Genomic DNA, 23,888 nt, shown 5'->3' with positions numbered 1-23,888 from the left:
AGAAGGTCTCGTTTTCATTTCTGATATTTTCATTATATCGCTATTTTATTCCTGAAACTATATCATTGCCAACGTTATCTGCGAATAAATTACTGAGCTTATCTCCATTTACGTTAATACCAGGCTCATTCAGATCTGCCTTCTTACAAGTATATTCTAAAAGTGTCTTGAATAGCTTGAAAGAAGCGGTGTTTCCTTGGAGTACTCCTCGTTGTGTACAGAATTTATTTGTTTCCTATTCAGATAGTCTTACTCCAGCTGTGCCATTTCGTAGATTATGTTAGTAAGACGATAGTCTATTCGACATTGTGTCAATACTGTTAACATTTTCTGGTGGCTTTGGGCATCGAATACATCTCTAGCAGTTTTTTTATCACTATAATTATAGCTAATGGTCGTTAGTATTGTATCGCAGTCTAAATTCAGCTTATTCTCTAGGCCAATAGAGGTCTTACATTAGAATCCAGTACTTCTTTCATCATTTTTTGTAATCAATTTTTATATGTGATATAACAAACTAATTGGACGGTAGTTTTTTGGTCTGAAAAGGGGTTTTTTCTTGGTAGATGCATTTTATGTAAAGTTAGTTTAATCGCCTCGATCACAATCTCATTATCTCCAGGAAATTTATTATTTTTTATTTTTGAAAGTCTTGTTTTGATTTCTTATGATGGTATTATTGACATTAATTCTGATCCCTGGTTTGTGATTTTGAGCAGGGCTGATCTTGTCTTTCATTGGTCCTCTCATGCATTTCGCGAAAAAAGAATTAGACTACCTCGAGGATTTCGGTTCTATCCGTAATAATTTTTCCATTACTACGAATTACGGATTACGGATACTATTATTAAAGAAAACATTAGACAAAAGACAAGAGTATATTAAATCGGTTGTTTCTGTTTAACGTCGTTAAAGAATAAACTACGAAAAACGATTTTTTCTAATTATTGGCTCTACTTACTTATCTCTCACAGTTGAAATATTTCCCAAATCAAATGAAGATTTGATATTGGTATCTACTTTTGCATAAGAAAGTTTCCACTCATACTTTACTGAGCTACATTCACTGAGACAGTTGCATGCAATTCTAAAAAGACAGATGGTAATATGTGTGACTTCTTTAAAACAAAAAAATTACCTGGCTTCATCATCCTCCAAAACAGACACTAGAACATATATCAATTAGAAAAATTATCATATATGTAGTATGATATCGAAAACTAACATTTACGCTCTTGTATTGTGTATTTGTTCAAAAGTTTCCATCGGACAAACAGGTAAAGCATTTGAAAAACATATACTAGAGCATCGTAAACTAATATTTTTATTAAATCAGAATTTTAGTGTATTATTTTTTCTCTGTTTTATTTATATGAGTTAAAAAAGACGTGGCATTCATTGTTGAAGCCTTTGTTAGATAGTGAATTAAATATTCTCATCGCAATCTCAAAAATAAAAGTTATTAACTTTCCCGCCGATGCAATTATATTGATTTCTTCTGTGGAGGTTTACCAACTTATATTTACTTAATTTACTTTACTTTTATCTTCTTGTAATAGGATTTTGCCTTTTTTTAGGCTATATCTTCTGGTGTTAACTGCACAACCACACCAGTATTGTTTTTTATTTCAGAAAGTCTTTTTGCTCCTTTCTTATCAAAACATACTTTTTGTTTTTTCCTGCTTTTATCTACAAATTTATCGTATTCTCTTTTATTTTTGTAGGAATATGCTGTACCATAGACTGTTGTGCTAAGAGATCTCTTAAGGAGCAATTCATTAATATTCTAGCTGGTGTAGCATCATCATTTGGTGAGGTATTTCGTAAATCCAATAAAGCTAAATAAAAGTTTTTCTTGTAGACACTTTTTCTATTTTAACACATGCATTAGAAATGATTTAGAGCACCACACTTTTCACACATTTTACCAAATGCAGAACACTTGGCACAATTTGAATAAGCACTTTCCACACAGCAGCGCTCTTTTTTCACTTTTTGTTTAGTCTTCGATTTCCAGTTTTCTTTCTTCTCTCTTTCCCGAATGTTTTCTATGAATCTGGTCTATATTTAATTCTTGAAGTGACTATTCTCTGTTACCTATAATGTTGCTCTGTTCTTTGGTTTTTCCGATCATCAAGGCATATTTGATTACTTCATCTAGGCTTTTAAAATTCTCTTGAAACAATATTTTTCTTATTTCATTTGATTTTGAGAACATCCTTTGTTATACTCTCCCTAGTAGATTTCCTAGTTCACAGCCTAATGACAAACCTTTTAGTCTAATGGCGTAGTGATCTATTGATTTACCTTCTCAGAAAGGTATTTTTATCAGAAACTGATATTTCTCGTAAGTCAAGTCAAGTTTTTTGGTTTGAAGTTATCATCAAACTTTTCAAAGTATTTTAGTATTTTAAGATTGTTACCTTCATGCTCCATAAGATTCTTCATAGATATGTTTATAGAGATGGCATAATATGCACTCTAGGCATGCAATATGTGCTGCATATACCTTATATCTGAATGTAAGAAAGAAAAAGGAAACAAATAACACAAGTGACAGTAGACGCACACAGTTTCAAAAAGGTTGAAACGTTCAAATATTTGGGAGTATTAGTCAACAGAGCAAATGAGAGTGTAGATATGAAAAGAAGAATTCAAGCGGGAAATACAGCGTTCCATAGAAATAAAAAATGTTTAGAGATAAGTCGAAACACAAAAATAAAAATCTACAAAACGACCATAAGACCAATAGTAGTACATGCCGCAGATACATTTACATTAACATCAAGAGAGGAAGAGCAACTTAAAGATTTTAAAAGGACGATTATAAGAAAAATACTGGGACCAAAGAAGGAATACTAAGAGGATACAAGGCACTGAATGAGTCACAAAATACAAGAATGGATGGGTCAATAGAACATAGTTCAATAAAAGCACAGAGAATTAGATGGTATATAATGAGAAGAGAGAAGAGCCATCCGTTAAGAGTTATAATGGAGTGGATACCACCAGGTAAAAGAACCAGAGGCAGGCCTAAACTGTGGAAGAAGAATTAAAGAGTATGGAAATCAGAAATATAGTAAGGGCAATTAAAGAGAGAGAAGAATGGAGAAAAATAGTAGCAAGAGCGAAGTCACACCAGAAACTGTAAAACGAAACTCAGAATGCGATGATCCCCCACATAAAAAGGATCTTCAAGTGAAAAAACAATTTCATTTATTTGAATGTTTTGTTTTTTGTACGCTGTATACATCAATGGTGATTTGGCAAAATAGACAGATTAAATGAGAGAGAATTTGACAGATATACGTTCAAAAATATTGCAGCCGCTGCCAACTGTCAAATTTCAGACGTTCCTATTGGAAAAGTCTATAGTAATAATTATGAATAGTTATTTATTGTACAAGACGATAAAATTGTACTTTATCTTCGAGAGCGTTTTTTAGCGTCGAGACGTCAGTCAAGACGCTAATTATTATGCTCGAGAAGATAATGCGATTTTATCGTCGTGTGCAATACAACATTTTTTTCTATAGCAAGACTTCAAGTTCTGGTGAAAAATAGAATTTCAAAGAAAATTGTAATTTTTAGCACAAAAATCGCAATTGTGTTGCTCCGTTGCTAGGGATATGAATTACTCTGTCAACAAATGTCAAACAAATGTTAAGTTTTGGTTTTTGCGGAGAATATTGTTGCGTTTTGTGTACAAAGTCAATAAATACGAAATGGACGGAAAAGAATTGACACAAGAAAAGGAAAACCTGCCATCGGATGTAAAAATGCAGCGTTGGAAGCAGAAAGTTTATTATTGCCACAAAAATCTAGGATGATGTATGAGAAAGAAGACCAGTCTTTTAAAAAGAGGAAAAGCATTAAAAATATCAATGGCGTGAGTGAAAAAATACTTCTGGCGTATTTTTCTGAAAAGTCGAAGAGAGCGATGCCATCGTCATTATGGTGGTATTATTCGATGCTGAAGCGTACGTTGTTGGTGAATGAAAATTGTGACATTTCTAAATTCAGCAAGTTAACCACCTTACTAAAAAACCTGAGTGGAGGATACAAAGCTAAAAAGTCCAAATTCCTGGAGTCAGATGACATTATTAAATTTCTGACAGAAGCTCCTGATGACGTCTATTTGTTGATGAAGGTTATTGCTATTTTTGGTGTACATGGAGCGACTAGGTCTGATAAATTGTACAAGTTAGAAGTGTTTAACGTGGACGACAGAAAATCGGCGATAATCGTTTCATTATCTGATACTAAAACCAAGCAGGAAAGGTCGTTTTGTATTACTGACAAGAAAAGTGGACTGAGTTTCTTGGAAATTGTGAGAAAGTATATTGCCTTGCGCCCCAAAAACGTACCTCACAGTAAATTACCGACAGCAAATGTGCACTACTCAACCGATGGGGATTAACACTATATATAATAACCCCAAGAAGATTGCAGATTTTTTGAAACTTGCAAATTCAGAAATGTACACGGGGCATTGTTTCTGTCGTTCTTCAGCTACTATGTTCGCAAATTCTGGAGCTGATCTAGTAAAAGTTAAACGTTTAGGTGGATGGAAATTGTCTGGAAATGGACAAAACAGTTGTTATAGCAACACTTTAACATTAGCTATGGAAAAAATAAAAATTTTAGACTAATAATGTGCATTTTAGCTATAGTTTAACTACATTTAAAAATATGGTTAAAAGTTCAGAAAAGTTTCGAGTAATATTGAAATAAAAACTATAACATTTTAATATAGCTATAGAATAATAATAGGAAGTAAAATGGTACCTGTAGCTTCATTTACACATAAATTATCATTTTGTTGGCAATATCTCATACTCCTATTTCCTAAAAATGAAATGTATATGAATTATATTGTATATTTATATAATATATTGTTATGATCCCAAAGTGTACAAAAATTAGAAAGACAGAGAAAATGAAGAATAACCAAAAATTATAATAATTTGTTATTTCTACATGTAGATTAAAATAGAGGAATGAATTATATTCACATGTGTTTTTTTTGTATATGTTAAAAGCGATATGAACTTATTGTAGACTTATATAGGTAAAATGTTAAATTTAGGATAGCATGTATTAGATTTAAGGTAGATATGTATAATAAACAATTTTGTTTTGTAGCGAATATCATGGTGAAAACGTAAACGTTTTTCTCATATTCACGGTTTTAATAAACAAAATATAAGCAATACAAAACTCTGGGAAATTATGTAGAAAGTTAATTATTCAGGGTCATTGTTACCTTTGATACCAATACCAAAAATGGGAAAGTTGAAAGTCATATCTTGAGAACTCGGAATTTTGTGTGATTTTGAAGAACTAAAAGATGATTGGTTTCAAAAATGAGGGTGGAAGGAGAATTTTGATTTTAATGGGGATTTGGAAAAGGAGAAGCTGGTTATCTATTACTAACCTTAAAGAGAAGAACATCGAATCCTGAGAACTGAACTAGTGCTGGCAGTTTTCAACGGTGTAAAAGTAATTTGGTAAGAGGGTATAAAGTAGAAATGTCCGGAAAAAATAAAGAAAAAGGGGGGGGGGCAAAATATACAAAAAGAATAGAAAACGCCACGTAGACCCTATGCCGACAGTCTGTGGATAAGTGAAGGAAGGACGTCGGAAAATTTTGCTAGGCCATACAGTGACTATTCCGCTTTGGAGTATTGTTTTAGCATTTAGTTGTTCCTAGTTATAATTCTTTTACTCATATTTGCATTTAATTAAGAAAAGTCCAACAGAAACTATCCTGTTAAAAGAAACGGATAATTATTTAATTATTATTCAATAAGTAGACAGAGTCCGAGAGGCGACCTGCTGTGTGAATTCTGCCAGGAGAACGGTTTTGTCGTCATGGACACATGGTTTCAGCTCCCACCTCGTAAGTTATATACTTGGAAATCACCAGGAGACCGTCCAAATCGAATAATTAAAAACCAAATTGACTACGTTTTAATAAACAGAAGATTTCGTAACGCTATCAAAAGAATCGCAGCATATCCAGGTGCTGATATTGCATCCGATCATAATCCGCTAATAGCAGATGTGAGGTTAAAACTAGCAAAAATGAAGAAAACAAATACAAACACCAGCACGCCTATAAATACAAGAGAACTGATGAGAGACGAAAATCTGAAGAAGAGTTATGCAAATCAAATTAATGAAAGAATGCGAATAATAGAACAAAATGATGATATCGAAGAGATGGTCAATGATATTAAAGGAACGATTCTGGCAGTAAACAGGGAAGTTAAAACACAGATCAGGAAGAGAAAGCATAACGAATGGATGACGGACGAAATTATGGATCTAATGGAAAAGCGAAGGCAACATAAACAACAACGTAATCAAGACAAATACAAACAGATACACAAAGAAATTCGCCAGAAAATTAAGAAAGCAAAAGAACGTTGGATGGTGGAAAGGTGCAACGAAATAGAATAATTGCAGGAAAAAGGAGATAGTTTTGGACTACATAAGAAGATCAAAGAAATATCGAATATACACAAAAGCCACCACAGAACAAGAATACGCACGACAGAAACGAATACATAGAGTCAGGAGAGGAGATAGCAATGACACTTTTTAATGACGAAAGACCAACATAACCAACGCGCAAATTCCTTCCGAAAACTTATCAGGGCCATCAATAATGCGAAGTGAAATAGAATATGCAGTTAGAACCACAGGGATGCATAAAGCAACAGGTCCAGATGAAATTAATATAGAAGCAATAAAACTACTAGACGAGGAGTATATCGAAATCTTGGTAAAGCTGTTCAATACAATTTATGATACTGGTTACACTCAAGAATGTACAAGATACTAGAAGAACTTAGCGGGACAACACAATTCGGTTTTAAGGGAGGACTAGGAACAAGAGAGGCAATTTTATGTTTGAACACTTTAATACAAAACTGTTTAGATCAACGAAAATATGTCTACCTGACCTTCATCGACTACGAGAAGGCATTTGACAATGTTAAACATGATATCATGATGGAACTACTACATAGGGCCAACATTGACCAGAAGGAGATCAGAATTATTCAGAATCTATACTGGAACCAAATGGCAAAGGTGAGGATTGATCAAGACCAATATACGGATGAATTTGAAATCCGGAAAGGTGTCCGCCAAGGCTGCATACTCTCTCCGATGCTTTTTAATTTATATGTTGAAAATATATTTGCGGAAGCATTAGAAGACACGGAATTAGGCATTAAGGTGAACGGCATACCAATTAGCAACCTACGCTATGCGGACGACACAGTGATTATAACTGATAAATTGGAAGATCAGCAGTTATTACTTGATAGGGTGAATAGCATAGGTAAAAAATATGGCCTCAAAATCAACATTTTGAAAACGAAATATATGGTCATTAGCAGAAACCCTCCAGAAAACCCGATAATATGCATAGGTGACGATGGCATAAAACGCGTGAAAACTTTTAAATACCTTGGCACCACAATCAATGACCAATAGGATCCACAACAAGAGATAAAAACCCGAATACAAATGGCAAGACAAGCTTTTGTGAAATTCAGACCGCTCCTATGTAATCAAAACCTAAATTTCGAAATACGCTACAGAATGGTCAAGTGCTACATATGGTCCATCTTGCTTTATGGCATGGAAACGTGGACTTTGAAAAAAACATCTATCAACAAACTTGAAGCATTTGAAATGTGGTCATTAAGAAGAATGATGCGCATACCTTGGGTGGATAGAGTTCGAAACGATGACGTCCTTAAGAGAGCCGGCGTGGAAAGAGAACTCTTTAAGATAATTAAAAAACGCAAGATTGGTTACCTTGGGCACATATTGAGAGGAGCAAAATATGAAATACCACAGTTAATCCTACAAGGCAAGATCGAAGGTAGGAGAGGAGCCGGCCGCAAACAATTATCCTGGTTAAGAAATATTAAAGAATGGACATTAATACACAATACAGGCGAGCTGTGTCACGCCGCCAAGAACAGAATTCTAGTAATGAGATAGTCGCCTACGCACTTTGGTGTATGACATGTTAAGAAGAGAAGAAAGAGTCCAGCAAGACATTCCAAACTACTCAACGTTTTGGTCCTTCAAACTGGTAACAAATTTGTTCCGACACCAAAATGGCGCTCGAACGAAAGAAAAACAATTTACGAAATAGTCTTTGTAAAAATTATAGAAACTTTTTCAGGAATTGCAATTAATTTCTTAGGATTTTAGATCTAATACTAGATTTTCACTTAATTTTACTTATTTATACACTAATTAAACAGTATTCTTACTCGGAAGATAATAAGGTGAACAGTTACATTTACTAAAAATGTAGGTACTCTGACACTCCTTCTCGCAATTCCACTGTGTGTATTTTCTGAAAACAATCATTTATTAAAAAATGTCAATTTCATTAATTTAGTATTGTTTTGTAAATAATCTTTTATACTTTCCTTATTACTTATTTGGCGAAAGGCGTTGTGTTTGTCACCATCTATGTGAAAAGCAAATTTTATTTTAAATTTTTTAGGGACATATTTGGGACGTACTTATTTTTTTAATAAAATGCATAAAATGCAAATAAAAACAGGTTGACTGTCCATATATAAACGATAAAAATGGCCCAAACGCCAAGCACATATTAATTACAAACATGCCGTTCTAAAAAATTATTCTATATTTGAATAAAAAAAATTTCAGAATAGTGAAAATTCTTCAAAAAACCCGTTGCGGGCGTATGCGCCCACCCGGGCACAGGCGACATATTTATGCCGGTGGTGCCAGCGGCCGTCGTAGTAGCGGTCGCTTTGTTCGAGTCTAGCTTTGACTCTTTGACAACGGAACAATATTTCACCTGATTTCAATTGGAAGAATTCTCTGATATTGAAACCTTAGCTCAAATTTAATTAGCAAAAACTGACGATATCCAGGAAAATGAGGTTGAAGCTAATCAAAATGTTCCAGAACATACGTGGACGCAGCCAATTGGAAATCATCACGAATTGTCTTCTTTGAAATATTGGAAAAGTATTGGAGCAACGACGATCTATATAAAAATGTTATACCAAAAATCATGTCCCGAAATCAATTTCAGCTGCTTCTTGGAATGGTACACTTCTCAGATAATGAACCCAGAATGAATGCAGAAGTCGAATATTTTGTACAGATAAGTCAATCGTTCCATTTTAAGGACGATTGGTATTCAAACAATATATTCCCCAGAAAACGCACAAATACGGAGTAAAACTTTTTAAATTATGCGGTGGCAATGGGTACACATATGGAATCTACGAATATAATGCCGGAAAGGAAAAAAATGAGGGCAACGCTTCTGTACCAACTAACATTGTCATTAACCTCTCAAAGGACCTACTAAATTAAGGACGAACTATTATTGTTGATAAATATTATACAAGTCTGGAACTAACAAATATTTTGTTAAAAAATAGAACACATTATATTGTTACATTGAGAGCTAACCGGCGTGGAAATCCGAAAGAAGTCATACTCAAAAAGTTAAAAAGAGGGGAAGTATTTGTATAAGAAAACGAAAAAGGTGTATGCGTCCTGAAGTGGATAGATAAGAGGGATGTTCTTCTTCTTACCACTAAGCACACTACAAAAACCGTAGCCATGCAGCGACGCAGTGGTATGATTCATAAACCGAAGGCAATAATTGAATATAACAAAAAAAAGTCATCTATTGATCACTCTGTTCAGATGACCTCTTGTAATTTATCGTTACGAAAATAGCCATAGTGGCATCGAAAACTATCAATAGTATTTATTCTGGGGACAGTGCTTGTAAATTCTTGCATAATATACAACCAGCTTGCTGACAAAAACGTAAAAATTACAGCGTTTCGGGAAGAATTAGTGAGATCCCTCGTAACTTATAATGAAAAAAATAATGAAAATGAGAAATTCGAGCTAAAGCAGCATTTAACAATATGAAAAAGCTCCTCATAAGCTAGGGTTTGTCTCTTCCCCTAAAACTACGTCTAGTTAAATGCTACATTTTTCCAATCTTACTATATGGTACGGAGGCCTGGACGCTGACAGAGACGCTTACGACAAAACTAGAAGCATTCGAAATGTGGGTGTACCGACGCATTCTTCGTATATCCTGGACCGAACACGTCACGAACATAGAGGTACTCCAAAGATTCGGAAAGGAGAAAGAAATCGTGAGCACAATCAAACAAAGAAAGCTTGAACATCTAGGCTACATATTGAGACACGATTAGTACCGTCTACTGCAATTGATTGTCCAGGGAAAAACAGACAGTAAGCGAGGGCCAGGCAAGAGAAGACACTCGTGGCTTCAAAATCTGCGGAAGTGGTTCGGGCTCACATCGGTCGAACTATTCAGAAGCGCCGCAAACAAGATCAGAATTGCCATGTTGATAGCCAACGTTCGCAACGGACAGGGCACTTAAAGAAGAAGAAGATAAAAATGAAACAACACAAAAGATATCATAAAATTAACACAAATTCATACGTTGCTTAAAAAAGAAGGACCTTTTAACAAAGCCTGAAAATATTGTAAAGGCTGTTATGCAAAAAAACTTCGTGGAGAGATATCCAAAAATCAAGTAAAAAAAGTTGTGACCTATTGCAATATCTGCAAGGGAAGCCTCATTTTTGTTTGGATTGTTATAATGTGCATTCAAAGTAGTTATATATATTTGTTTATAGTATACCGTAACCTTTCTCTTGTTGTGTGTAAAAGTAGTACTTAAATTTTTTATTAAAAAATAAAAAAATAAAAATTGCAGTTTTCTTCAATATTTGTCTGCAATTATATAACTCGCAATTATTTGAGAGCCTTGTATACCACAGCTGTCGTATACTGTATCTAAAACCATTTTAAATACGACCAAGGGCCTGGTAGAAAACTCGTTGCATGGCTGTGGAAATTAACCTAACAAAAATGTTACTACATAAAAATATAATTAGGTAATAAGATTAAGAAAGAAAAGAAAATTTCAAATATACCTGTAATACACCAATCTCCGTTCGTTGGCGAAATAGCATTGTCTCTTCTTAATCGGTACGCTTCTTAAGTTCTTACTTGCTTCTCTTACTGATGGTTTTATTGAAAATCTAGCTTCTACTCCTGGACTTAGAAGAGTACCGAAATCTGCCATTTTTGGCGTCTCAATAGGGTTGCTGATTATGACCTAGAAAAGATGGATATTTTGAGCATTTTAAACAACATTTTTGTTAAATAATAATTTATTTCTTGTATACTTCATACATTTCTTGATGTGATCCTTCCTAATACTTCCTTTTTTCCAATATGGTTTTGTTTTGTTGTGTTTATAAACGTTCTTTTAAAATCAATAAATAATTTAGTAATAAGGAGTGAGATATGAAAACAAAATCAAAATTCTTTTACTTAAGGTATTGTATCCGGTAGAACCTTGTAGAGTATCATTGTTACTTTATAATCTAGTAACTGCTGCTCAAAAAGAAAATACGGGGGGGGGGGGGTAAAGAAATGAGCTTTTTGAGTTTACCGGGCAATATCCTGGCCGCTACGTGGATGATCGGTAATAGACTGCCGGAGTGATGACGTATTTTGACATCTGTCCATTTCACTTTCCAAACAAACCTTGTTTAGTGTGAATAATTTGTATTTTTCGTTATTTTTTCATTTTTTTTACAGAATCTTTCCGCTGTTTGCAATATCTACCTATCTCCACTATTTTCTTGGTCTTCCCCTTGTTCTGCGACTAGTAGGGATTTGCTGTCACATTCCGTTCTCTTTGACCATCGTTGATCATTCATCCTTTAGACTGATTTCAGTAATTACTCTATCTTTTCTAGTGAGTTGGCAACATCTACGTCAACAATTAGTTATAATACCACTGCTTTTATTTTGGCTACGTCTTTTTTATTTATTATCCAAAGATCTAAATCATATGTACCAATACTTTGAATATGATTCTTTTGTATATCCTAATTTTCATATTCCTAGCGATGTTATTCCAAAGTATACTATTGAGCTGACGTACTGCTGAATTACCTTGTCCAATTTCTATTGCTGATCGTCCTTTTAATGCTTACACCAAAAAATGTACTATCTTGGAAATATCAGAATTTATGATGAAAAAGACAGAAAAGATTTGATTTCACGTTCAAAGCGTCTATGTATCTATTGATACGTATTTCGACTTAATAAGTCTCATCAGAATAGTTATTCATAGCCGTTCTTAACGTGAAAAATAATCTTCTCTGTCTTATTAGGAAGCAACAATAACATGGCTTCGTTATGGACGCAATAGCGACATCTGATAGAAAAATCGGTAAGATAGTTTCGAAACAAATTCAGATTTCTGCTTTAATCTGGAGCCTTCTAATTAGAAGGCTCCAGATTAAAGCAGAAATCTGAATTTGTTTTGAAACTATCTTACCGATCAGAATTTATGTTTTACGTGCTTCCTAGTTCTAAGCACTTTCCTTCACACCCCTCCACTACATACTCTGTTTTTGATAGAATAATTGATAAACCCCACTTGGTATATTCTTCATCTATTTCTCTTAGCATTTAGTAGATATTATCTTGATCTTCTGCAAATATTACTTGATCATCTGCAAAATTCAAGATGTAAAGTTTTTGATCCTTCATTGGAATGTCCATAGGGTTACATTTTCTTTTCCAGATATTTAAACCCCCTCTAAATAAATGTTAAAGAGCGTAGGCGCAATGCAGCATCCTTAACGAAGTTCTTCAGTCACATTTATCTTTTTTTCACTTTTTTCCAATCTTTATTGAGCTTGTCATATCGGCATACGACTCACTCGTAGCATTTAAATAAATCGGTAGAAGTTTCTTGTCTTCTAACTTCTTCCCCAGTTTGGTTAATGGGACACTACCATACGCCTTTTAAATGTCTATAAATATCATGTGTGTCTCTATACTGTGTTCCAAGCGATTTTTTTATTACTTATTTTAGGCAGAACACATTATTTATACAAGAACGACCAGTACGAAACCCACTCTGATCTTCAATGTCTTCCCAAAAATCTTCAATTTTGTTTTCAATTATCTTTCCGTGCATCCTACAGATTGATTTGGTTACACTAAACCCTCGGTAATTCTTACAATCCTTTCTGTTGCCTTTATTCTTCTAAAGATTGCTGATATATCGGTTTTCCATTCTGGTGGTCGCTCTTTGCCTCTTAAGAATAAATTAAATGTATAAGCTTAAATAATCTGTCGGGACCATATTTAATCAATTCTATGGGTACTTCCCCGGTCCTGGAGTCTTCCTATTTTTCATTACGTTGCGTTGGCGTGTATTTTAATTTCTTCAGGGATTATTTCAGTTTCTTTGCACTATGAAGTATTATGACCTACTACATTTAACTACATAAGCGTGTAAAGATCAGGAATTGTATATCAAGTTAATGTCACAATATCATCCTTAGAATTTCAACTCAAAACATGACTATTTTCTATAAGATCGAAGGCAAGTAAGTCAACTGTCAGTATATTTTTTAGTCAGTATATATTTTCCTAATTTATAAATTTTTTTATAGAATATAATTCTCATTCCAATCATTTGTGGTTTAAATCCCATATAAATATAATATTCAACGTGCCACAAGAAAACAGTTTGAGAACTTCTTTAATTTTTTTGACCAAAAACCTTTGACAATAAATTTGAAAATTTGAGTGAATTTGAATTTCTTCCTCCTTTGTGAATAAAAAATGATATTATTATATTTAGAAACACATACATATAACGAGATAAGAAATGAAGCCAAGAAATGAAATAAGCCAATGAAATGAAAGAAATTTTCTTTCTGTTATTAAGATATGATTATTTCTGTTATTTTAACATAAAATTCACAGTTCTGTTTTGGACTTTCGAGATGTCTTTAAGCGTAAAAACTGGCTTCATATTTTGGTTTAATTACCTTGAATCCGATACTGCTGGTTGATGAACAATAATACTCATCTACTTGTGCATCTAGTAGAACAGAAAGGCCCAAATGCGCTCCAGCACCTACAGAAACAAAAAATTACTATCTTCTAACACTTTACATCTAAGATATTACCTAAAGGCCTTTTAGGAACCATGTTTTCGTCATCATATTCTTCTAAATTCGAGAAACCAACCTCTGGGCTCCAGTCATAAACGTTTTCCGGATAAGTCTGGTTCAAGAGTGATATATCGTTTCTGAAAAAAAATATTATCATCAAAAATTTATATAGTTTAACTGTAACAGTTATATAAAAGAGAACTTCAACACTTCAGAAGAATAAACTGGATAAGAAATCGACCAATTCAAGACCTTGTAGGGATGATCATAACAACAAAGAATAGAGAAGCAGAAACAATAAACATAGAACTTATAATGGAAATATTGAGATCTCGTGAAACCTCTCAATACCTGAATAATTTTTGACAAGCTTCATTGCATATATGTTCACAAACTTGAACTTAAGCTTATACTAAAGCTTATGCGTCCTCTCAAAATGTAATCTCAATGTAACTTACAGTAACAGTACAGTAACTCAAGTAACAATTACTAAAACAACATCTACCATAATTGATTATATTGTTTCAGATTTTTCACCCCTTGATGTACGTTCTACAATCATTAATGCAGGACTATCTGGTCATGAAGTAGTATATACCAAGTTTAACACTCTTAACAAACCCTCCACGAAAACACGACGTTTGGGTAGGATTTTTTCCGCTCAGAACTTTCGTAAATTCCAAAATTTGTGTTTGACTTATGGGAGGCACTTTCCCTCTGTGGACGTGAACTATAATTTCAGTGATTTTTTAGATAAGCTTGTCTGTATTTTTAATAAGGCATTTCCTTTAATTACAATTAAGTCAGAACATCACAAACCCTGGACTACCAAATGTATCCGCATATCAGCCAAGAATATGCGTTCACTAATGTAAATCAAAAAATTTACTATCAATGTCTTTGTCACTGAATATATCTCCAAGTACAGAGGAACCTTATAAAAACGGCTAAAAAATGTACTATGAGAATCTTGTGGGAAGCTTAAAAAATGTTGCAAGGGAAACTTGGTCCATAATAAACGATCTTGGAAATAAAACTAACACAGCTCAAACATTTTCTCTTCCAAAGCCTGAAAATCTAAATGAATACTTCGTTAATGTGAGTAAAAATATAATATCATCTATTTTGACACAACAAGATCCTATTTCCTATCTCCTCAATTCAAACAAGGTCTCGAATTCATTCTTTATAAGAGCAGTTGATAAATCTGAACTGATCCAAACAATCAGTAGTATCAAAAGCAAATCTTCATGTAGTACTGATGGACTATCCATAAAAATTTTCTTAAATCTTCCAAATAATGTGTTGGAAGTCCTGGTCTCACTAATTAATGATTCCTTTGAAAAAGGTATATTTCCAGAGTGTCTAAAGACAGCCATTATTATTCCTCTTCATAAGGGAGGTGCAAAATCTAATGTCAGCAACTATAGACTTATTGCCTTACTGCCTGTCCTATCCAAAATTATTGAGAGACTTATAAAAGCCCTACTTATATCTTTTCTCATTGAAAACAACATTTTATCACAAAGTCAGTTCGGCTTTTAATCTAATAAATGTACCAGCGATGCTATGTTTTCAGTACTACATGACGTCTATCAAACACTAAACAATAATCTTTATACTGCCACTGTTTTTTGTGACTATACTTTTAATTGTATAAATCACGACATTTTGATAAAAAAACTAAATTTCTATGGAATTCGAGATATTTCTTTGAATTGGTTCCAATCTTACTTGAGGAATAGGAAACAACTAGTTAGAGCAAATGATACTGACTCTAGTCACAAAAGCATTGTATGTGGAGTACCCACAAGGTTCAGTTCAGTACTTAAAAATCGATGGAAAATTTCTTCATTTTGCTGATGATACCAGTAATACCTGGAGGAACTCTAATATTGCAACTCTTCATGCAATTATAACTTCTGATCTACTTAAAATAAAAACCTGGTGCGACTCTAATTTACTCTCTTTTAACGTGGATAAGACAGTAGCATTATTCTATAAAGGAGCTCTTTAACCCTTGCTTCTTAATAACAGCCAGATCAGTATAGTTGATTCTGTAAAATTTTTTGGTATTTTTATAGACAGCAACCTTAAATGATCCCTTCATATCGATTTGTTAAGTAAGAAACTGGCCTCAGCCTACTATGCAATAAGATCTGTATCCAAGGAAATCCATTTAGCATCTTCCAAAATAACATACTTTTCTTTGTTCGAGTCTCACCTTCGATATGGCCTTCCTTTTTGGGGTTCTAGTACCTACAGCCGCAAAATCTGGTGTTATTTTTAAATTACAAAAAGAGCAATGCGGTATCTTTTTGGCCTCAGTAGAATAACACATTGCAGAAGCTACTTCAAAAATCACGGGATTTTAACTCTTCCCTCTCTATATATTCTAGAAACTGTTTGCTTATTTCGTAAACACCTACTTGTTTTTCCATCAAGACCTAATTATGACTACTCCACTAGAAATTCAAGCTTTGATGTGTATTTACCAATACCGTCCACTGAGTTAGTAAATAATCTATATTATATTCGGCAAAAAAAATTTATAACCATCTCCATTTGCAACTTAAATCTACAATTTCTTTCCTTAAGTTCCGTAAATTGACAAAAGCCTATCTATCTGAAAGACCATATTATTCAGTGGAAGAGTTTCTTAACGAATAACTAAGAAATTACAGTACGTTTATGTACAAGCAACAAAGTATTTTTATAGTATATTTGGGTATTACAATTTAATGAAATTTTGCAATGGATTGTATATTTTATTATGTTTTATTTTGTGATATTGACGATTTATGTAATTTTAGTAAATTTTAATTGTTATTGTTATTTTTTTTTTTACTTTTTGTAAGCTTTGTCCATAAAATAGTACAATTTTCAGTGACAATAAATCATATTTCTATTCTATTCTAATTTTTCCATGGACTAATGAGGAAGATTAATTTTTATAAACGTTTTAATTTCGAATACTAGAATGTTAATGAATACTTACGGATTTCTAAATATTTTTGTAGGAGGTAGTCTATTAAATGAACAACATAATCCTTCGTCTGTCAAATCATTGTTGAATAAATCCTCACAATTTTTCTTATCGCTGGACCATTTGCAAGCTTTTAACATATCTGAGCAAGAATTTCCTACCTACAAGAAATATATTGTTAACAATTAATAAATCAGATAATCAAATACTTTACTCTTATCAAGAAATTTCGTAACATGGTCCAGTCATATTGTTCAGTGTAGTTGTTATGGCTAGAATCATTGCCGTTGCAGATGTCATCTAATAATTTCATATCTAATGGATTTCTGAAATATATAATTACATTTATCAAAAAGCGACATAATACGAAAGATAATAATAATAAATACAATCATCTTGTCATAAACAAATACTACACAAATAAAGAAATCAAAAGAAAGAGAACAAAATCATTTTTGTAAAGTGGCCACGTGCATTTTGTTGGCTACACTTTATTTGGTATTGAGAGAGAGTTACAAATTATAAATATGTGAACAAAAATTACCAAGAAAATGAATAATAAAAATTCTCATTGAGCACAAATATTTCTAAATTACTGTTTCTTACCCATCTGCTTTTATCTTGTTGACTTCTGTCTTCTTCGCTTGGTTCATATTACAAATAGTCACCGAAGGAAACGGAATGCTCTTCAGTTGAGCATCAAAAGGGCTAAAACTAATAATAACGGGAGAGGAATTCCATTTTTGGTAGATGTTTGTGATATAGTAAGCTGCAAAGGCAATTGCAACGGAAAAAGACAATAACCAAAATACTCTGCAAGAAAAAAATGTTATTATAGGCTTGCGGGTATAATGAAATAATAGTTTCATATACAGAACCTTATGGTTAAGTTTAAATCAATATTCAAATTAAATAAATTGATGTAATGGAATTTTTAACATACGTCAGTTAACCCTTTATAGGTTAATGGTACATATTTGTGCCATTTGTTGTTTTCCCTAAGTCAATACTCGTAGATTGTTAAAATAAGCAAAATCCTTTTCGGAACAGCAATAGCACTGACTACGTGAAGTAGGCAACGCCATGTTTTGATGAAAAGATCAAAATGAAGTCATAAAGTGGTACAAATCGATACTACTGATCGTGTATTACAATCATGAGTTGTCACACGCTTTTTTCTACTGTTTTTGACGATTAGGTAATTAGTGATAAATTGAAGTAAAAGTAAGTATTAAAATGTTTTATTTTAAAGTTATAAGATCCCTACTAATTTCCGTTTTTTGCAGGAGTTTTTTGTTAAATGGTTGAAAATATCTATTAGTGGTTAGATTTTCAGTTTTTTAGTAATGTAAATAAACATGTAATTTTAAGTGTATGTACATATGTAGGTATATGTACCACCAAGCATTAAGTCTTAAAATTGTGTAGCTACCTTTTTAACTGTAAGTATAACCTAAAGTAGTTAATGTTTCAAATAATCAAAACTTATTTAATATTTTGAAGTTGCAGGTCTGTGAACATTTTAATTCTTGGTAGATGGAACGCAAACGTCATTATAATTTAGAAAATTCGAATCACGTTGCTTATCTACTAAGTATAGTCCACGATGATATCGTCTATAATTAGGATGATGAGGGCGATACCAATGCAGATGACAATATTCTACTGGCTCATCTTTCAAGCAATGATGACTCAGAATGGTCAGCCTTGGACGATGAAAGTATTTTAGTAGGGATGGCTCCTTTCCAGGATAAGACGGTCGAACCAAGAAAAAACATCGAAAATATTTCAGACTCATCGAAAAATGAAGAGGAAGCTATTTAACAGAATTTACTTGGTCAATTCAACTTGGCCGAGAAGAGGCAAGGAATAATCCGGAAGCTAGATCTGGTCTTTTTAAAAAGGTTACGCAATGTGGGAAACCATATACCTATAAAAGAAACTAGGGGAAGTTCTGCAATTGTAGTACTAAAAAGATGTAAAAATGTTCAGATATTCTTTGCGAAGGATGTGACGTAGCAACTTTTACAACTTTTTTTCTGGTAACGACCATTGCTACATATATATACCTTCACAAAACTAAAAAACTGCCACCAAAATAATGCAATGATCACTAATTTTTGGTAAATTATATCCCAAAAAAATTAATTATTACAAAAACACAATATTTAAAAGTCCCTTCTAATTTTCCCGTTAAAGAGTTTAGTTGTTTCTTTAAAGATTATTACCACTTCATTTAATATTGATCTTCTATCTTTTGACCAAACGGGCTCACCTGGTTCACGGATGGGTCCAGATTGGACAAGCGGGTAGGTGCTGGAGTATATGGGAGCGGAATCGGATTTAAATCTGGTCAGGCTGGCAACGCTAAGGGCTTTGGAAGCACCCAAAGTCAGCTTTAATCTGGTTCTTGAGGAAAAACACAAACGGGCTGACGCCCTAGCAAGATAGGGCTCATTCATTCCAAGTTTACATGTAGAGGAATTATGCAGTAAAAAATTACCTTTCACAAACTGTCAATGATGTATCTCCGACATATCGCAGACCATGTAAAGTTGTTTTGTCACAATAGTGTTCCAGTTCCAGCAAAACTTTTCCAGTAATACTCTTAGTTTGCTCTTTCCGCTGTTTATAAGAACCAGGATTGTGTCTAAAAGAAAGATATTAATAAAATTAACCTGATGACTGAAAAACTTACATCAATATAAAATAAAACGTATAGAATTGTGTGCTTTTAGAATTGTAGAAGATAGTGCAATTATCAGTAGTAATATCCCTAGGATATTGATAAGAGACGAAATAATTTCATGACAATCGAAAGCTCGTTCCTTGGTAACAGCACGAAGCCGAAGACTGAGTGCTGTTAGCAAGCAACGAGCTTGAGAAATTTGTTATGAAATTATGAGGCATTCATCAATGTCCGAGGGATATTCGGCGGATAATTTTTCGAAAAAAAAAAATCATAACTTAACATAACGAAACATTTATTTATTCAAAGTACAGTTAGTGAAAGTACAATTATTAAAATTTAAGTTAACATTAGATTATTATTATTCATCTTTGTGAATATATATATTCAAAATGTAAATATATGTAAATATATTTGTGACTGTAGGTTGTATTTCTGGGAATTTTTTCTATGATTAGCGCATTTATACTTTGAAAATTCTCATTGCCGAAACGTGACATTTTGAAATTTATTTGGATGAAGTTGTCAAACTCGATCGTGTTGTCATAGGGATTGAAAATTGCACTGAATGCAATTATCAGTCTAATGTTGACATGATTGGGTGATATTGTTCCACATGACACAAAATGACGAAATTTGAATGGTTGTTAGAAAAGTCGAAAAATTATCAAACAAATGAATCTATTGGTGTTATACCAGATTAATAAAATGTTAGTTAGGTTAGATTACATTTAGAAAGAGTTCATTTGTCTGCTCATGTCGTTTGAAAGTACTCACCAACGCGAACAATATTTTCCGCATATGTGCATACCCTAGTGGCTTTCGAGATTATATTTATAGATTCCAAAAGATACTTAACTAATTTCGTCAGAAAACCCTAAAATCAATGGACTCAATAATGCAGGCAACAACTATACAGAAATAGCTCTGTTTAGAGCCAACTCTGACAATTTTGAAGTTATACTTCTATACGCGCGCTTCACGTTGGAAATTTGTATGGGAGTGAATGTGTGAAATCATTACATATGTAAGATAATGAGTAAGAGAGACAGAAGATATATTTTCTCTCTCTTCCTCTCTCGAATATAAAAATGTTCCTTTTGTATATATATTTAATATTATATACATATTTATTATATATATATATATATATATATATATATATATATATATAATATTATATATACATATAATATTATATATATAATATAATATTTATTAATATTATTATTTATGTGATATGTTTTGTATTATTTATTAAATGTTCATAATTTATTAGTCTTTTGTATTTCAAAATAATCTCAATAAATCACTGTATGACCCAGAACTGTCAATTTTGAAATACGTTTGTGTCATGTCCTCGGTAGTATAGTAGTCAGTATCCCCGCCTGTCACGCGGGAGACCGGGGTTCGATTCCCAGTCGGGGAGGAATTTTTTATTAATATTATTACATGGTAAATTAAACATATGCGTAAGTAGAAAAGTTATGTATATTATTGTCATTTTTAAATACTTATGAATATTGCATTTTAATTTGTATTGTATTATTATATTGAATTACGTTGCACTGTATTGTAGTGTAGTTTTTTTATGTACATTATTGTCATTTTTAAATACTTAGGAATCTTCTTCTTTCTTCTTTGTCTAGCCATTCACGTCCACATCTGAACATAAGCCTCTTCAAGTCTTCCTTTCCATTGTTTTTTATTGTACGCTACTTGTAGCCAATTTTTCCCGGCAGTCCTTTTCAGATCATCTGTCCATCTCATAGGAGGTCTGCCTCTGGGTCTTTTGTGTTGGTATGGTCTCCAGGTTAAAATTGATCTGTGCCATTTGTTTAGATCGCTCCTAGCTACATGTCCAGCGTATTCCCATTTCAACTTTAATGATTTCTGCACCACATCGGTGACTTTGGTTTTCTGTCTTATCCATGTGTTTGTTTTCTTGTCCTTAAGTGATATACCTAGCATTGCTCTTTCCACTTAGGAATATTGCATTTTAATTTGTATTGTATTATTATATTGAATTATGTTGCAGTGTATTGTATTGTATTTTTATATCAATAACAAAATAAACAATGAATTTTACTGCAGAGTATGTGTAAAAAAATTTTTGCATTCAACTCCTTTCATACATATATGAAAATAAAAATATACATTTTCATCAAAATATTGATTCAATCCTTCATTTACTATACTCCTATTACAGGTCAAATGTTGTTTATTAATTGTTAGTAAGTTAATTCTGTTTCTCTTTCTGCTATGTCTTACCTATAGCATTACATATGTAATGATGATGCAGATTGACTCCCAAATAAATTTGTAACGGCGAATACGTGTATAGAAGTGTAACTTCTACCGGCAGTCCCACTGGACTACCACACCCGTTTTTTTTTTTAGTCTTAATGTCGAGGGAGTTACGTAGAATAAGCAGGACTTTCTGTCCGAACTCAACAGAACCAAAAACTGACCAATTGTGTCCGTCCAAAAAATCTATACAGACGAATGTGCATGTAGGCCAAAGATAGATTAACTACGCCTAATCGTAGAGGTGCTATATCTCAAGAATGGCAGTGCAATTAATTCCTAAGCATAAAAAGCGCTGGGTATATATTTATAGATTCCGAAAGATACTTATCTAATTTCGCCAGAAAATCCAAAACTCAGTGGGCTCAGTAATATGACCAACAATATATACGTATACGAATAGCTCTTTTCAAAGAACCATAAACTGAACCATTTTTTCTCTCCAGAAAACCTACACAGACGAATGTGCATGTAGGCCAAAGAGAGAGATTAACTACGCCTAATCGTAGAAGTGCTACATCTCAAGCATGGTAGTGCAATCCTTATAACCGGAAGGCAGAACTACAAAAAAAGCTATTTAAGTCCTAACTATAAAAGGCACTGATTTTAGGATGACATCAGTCTAAAAACCGCCTGGCGAAGCATTAGGTTAGGTTAGGATTAAATGACATGGGAAGCATTATATGAAAAAGCGTTTAGCTTCTCGACGACTCATAATTTCAAAAACCAGAAATCTCAGTTCGTTTTGGGAGATTTTAACAGCAATAAAAACTCTTAGAAGTGGACATGGTTATATGGATAATAAAGAAGATTTGTTCTGGAAGTGGACAAAAATCTATAACTTGGTACTCTTGCATGATCAAAAATTGAACCAGAAAAATCTGAAGGCAATGCTATAAAGCAGACAACTGCTTCATAAGATCCAACATGCAGAACTACTACAATGAGTCAGTGTATGACTAACAAATCTGAAATTTAATAGACTAACTAAATGGAAAAATGTCCCTAAAGATCTCATCATCATCATATAACGGGGCTCCTACTTCGATTGCCGCTTCCCGCATTTCAGCCTTCATCTTTTCCTATCTCTCCAAACTCCCTCTTCTAAGCCTCTAGATTGTATTGTTTTTGTAATTTCTCTTCTCCAGGAATTTGGTGGTCTTCCCCTTTTCCTTTTTTCTGGCGGAACATACATTAAGGCTTTCTTTGGCCACCGCTCCTCCTCCATTCTCACCACGTGACCATACCATTGTAATTGCTTTCCTTGTATTCTATCTGAAAGAGTATCTCTAATTCCTGTACGGTTTCGTATTTCCTCATTTCTGATTCTTTCCATTCTCGATACTCGACATGACCTTCTAAGATAATCCATTTCCACAGCGTCTACTTTATCTCGTTCATTCTTTGTCATCGTCCAACATTCGGCACCATATGTGGTAATTGGTTCTACAATTGCTCTGTATACGCGAAGTTTGGTATGCATCTTTATTTTATTAGACCACAGTAATGAATTCAGTATTCGGATGCATTTTTTCCCTTGGGTTATTCGGTTTTGTACATCTATCTTAACTCTGACATCTGCTGATATGATACTTCCTAGATATTTATACTGGTTGCAGCCTTTTATGACTGCGTTTTCAAGCCTCAGAACTGTGGTATTTCCTCCAATTTTTAAATATTCTGTTTTGCTTATGTTTACAGTAAGCCCCCATTTGGAATATTCAATTTTCGATTCATATAATTTATATCTTCCTCATCGGTTGCAACCACAACCTGATTATCTGCAAACAACAATGTATACAGAGTTTCTTGTCCCACTTCGATGCCCATAAATCTACA

The 23,888-nt window shown here is 33.2% G+C and overlaps 1 protein-coding gene and 1 long non-coding RNA gene across 2 annotated transcripts in view; both read right to left on the bottom strand.

The window, feature by feature from the left end:
- LOC140447311 (pickpocket protein 28-like) overlaps positions 1 to 23,888 on the bottom strand; it is a 74,174-nt gene that overhangs the window by 40,889 nt on the left and 9,397 nt on the right. The window contains exons 3-9 of the mRNA XM_072539905.1: positions 19,557 to 19,703; positions 17,660 to 17,866; positions 17,268 to 17,379; positions 17,066 to 17,214; positions 14,083 to 14,204; positions 13,942 to 14,030; positions 11,011 to 11,195 (exon numbers count right to left, since the gene is read on the bottom strand). Of these exons, the coding sequence (XP_072396006.1) occupies positions 11,011 to 11,195; positions 13,942 to 14,030; positions 14,083 to 14,204; positions 17,066 to 17,214; positions 17,268 to 17,379; positions 17,660 to 17,866; positions 19,557 to 19,703 (1,011 nt within the window). The remainder of the gene's footprint in view (positions 1 to 11,010; positions 11,196 to 13,941; positions 14,031 to 14,082; positions 14,205 to 17,065; positions 17,215 to 17,267; positions 17,380 to 17,659; positions 17,867 to 19,556; positions 19,704 to 23,888) is intronic.
- LOC140447312 (uncharacterized) lies at positions 1,017 to 8,391 on the bottom strand. Its single transcript, XR_011951591.1, has 4 exons — positions 8,304 to 8,391; positions 4,789 to 4,848; positions 1,139 to 1,166; positions 1,017 to 1,087 (listed from the first exon to the last, which is right to left on the bottom strand). It is a non-coding gene; the product is annotated as an uncharacterized lncRNA (long non-coding RNA).

The sequence above is a fragment of the Diabrotica undecimpunctata genome, chromosome 8, assembly GCF_040954645.1.
Source record: "Diabrotica undecimpunctata isolate CICGRU chromosome 8, icDiaUnde3, whole genome shotgun sequence".
Taxonomy (NCBI): domain Eukaryota; kingdom Metazoa; phylum Arthropoda; class Insecta; order Coleoptera; family Chrysomelidae; genus Diabrotica; species Diabrotica undecimpunctata.
The sequence above is the reverse complement of the archived record's forward strand: the minus strand, read 5'-3'. Positions and strand labels throughout refer to the sequence as shown.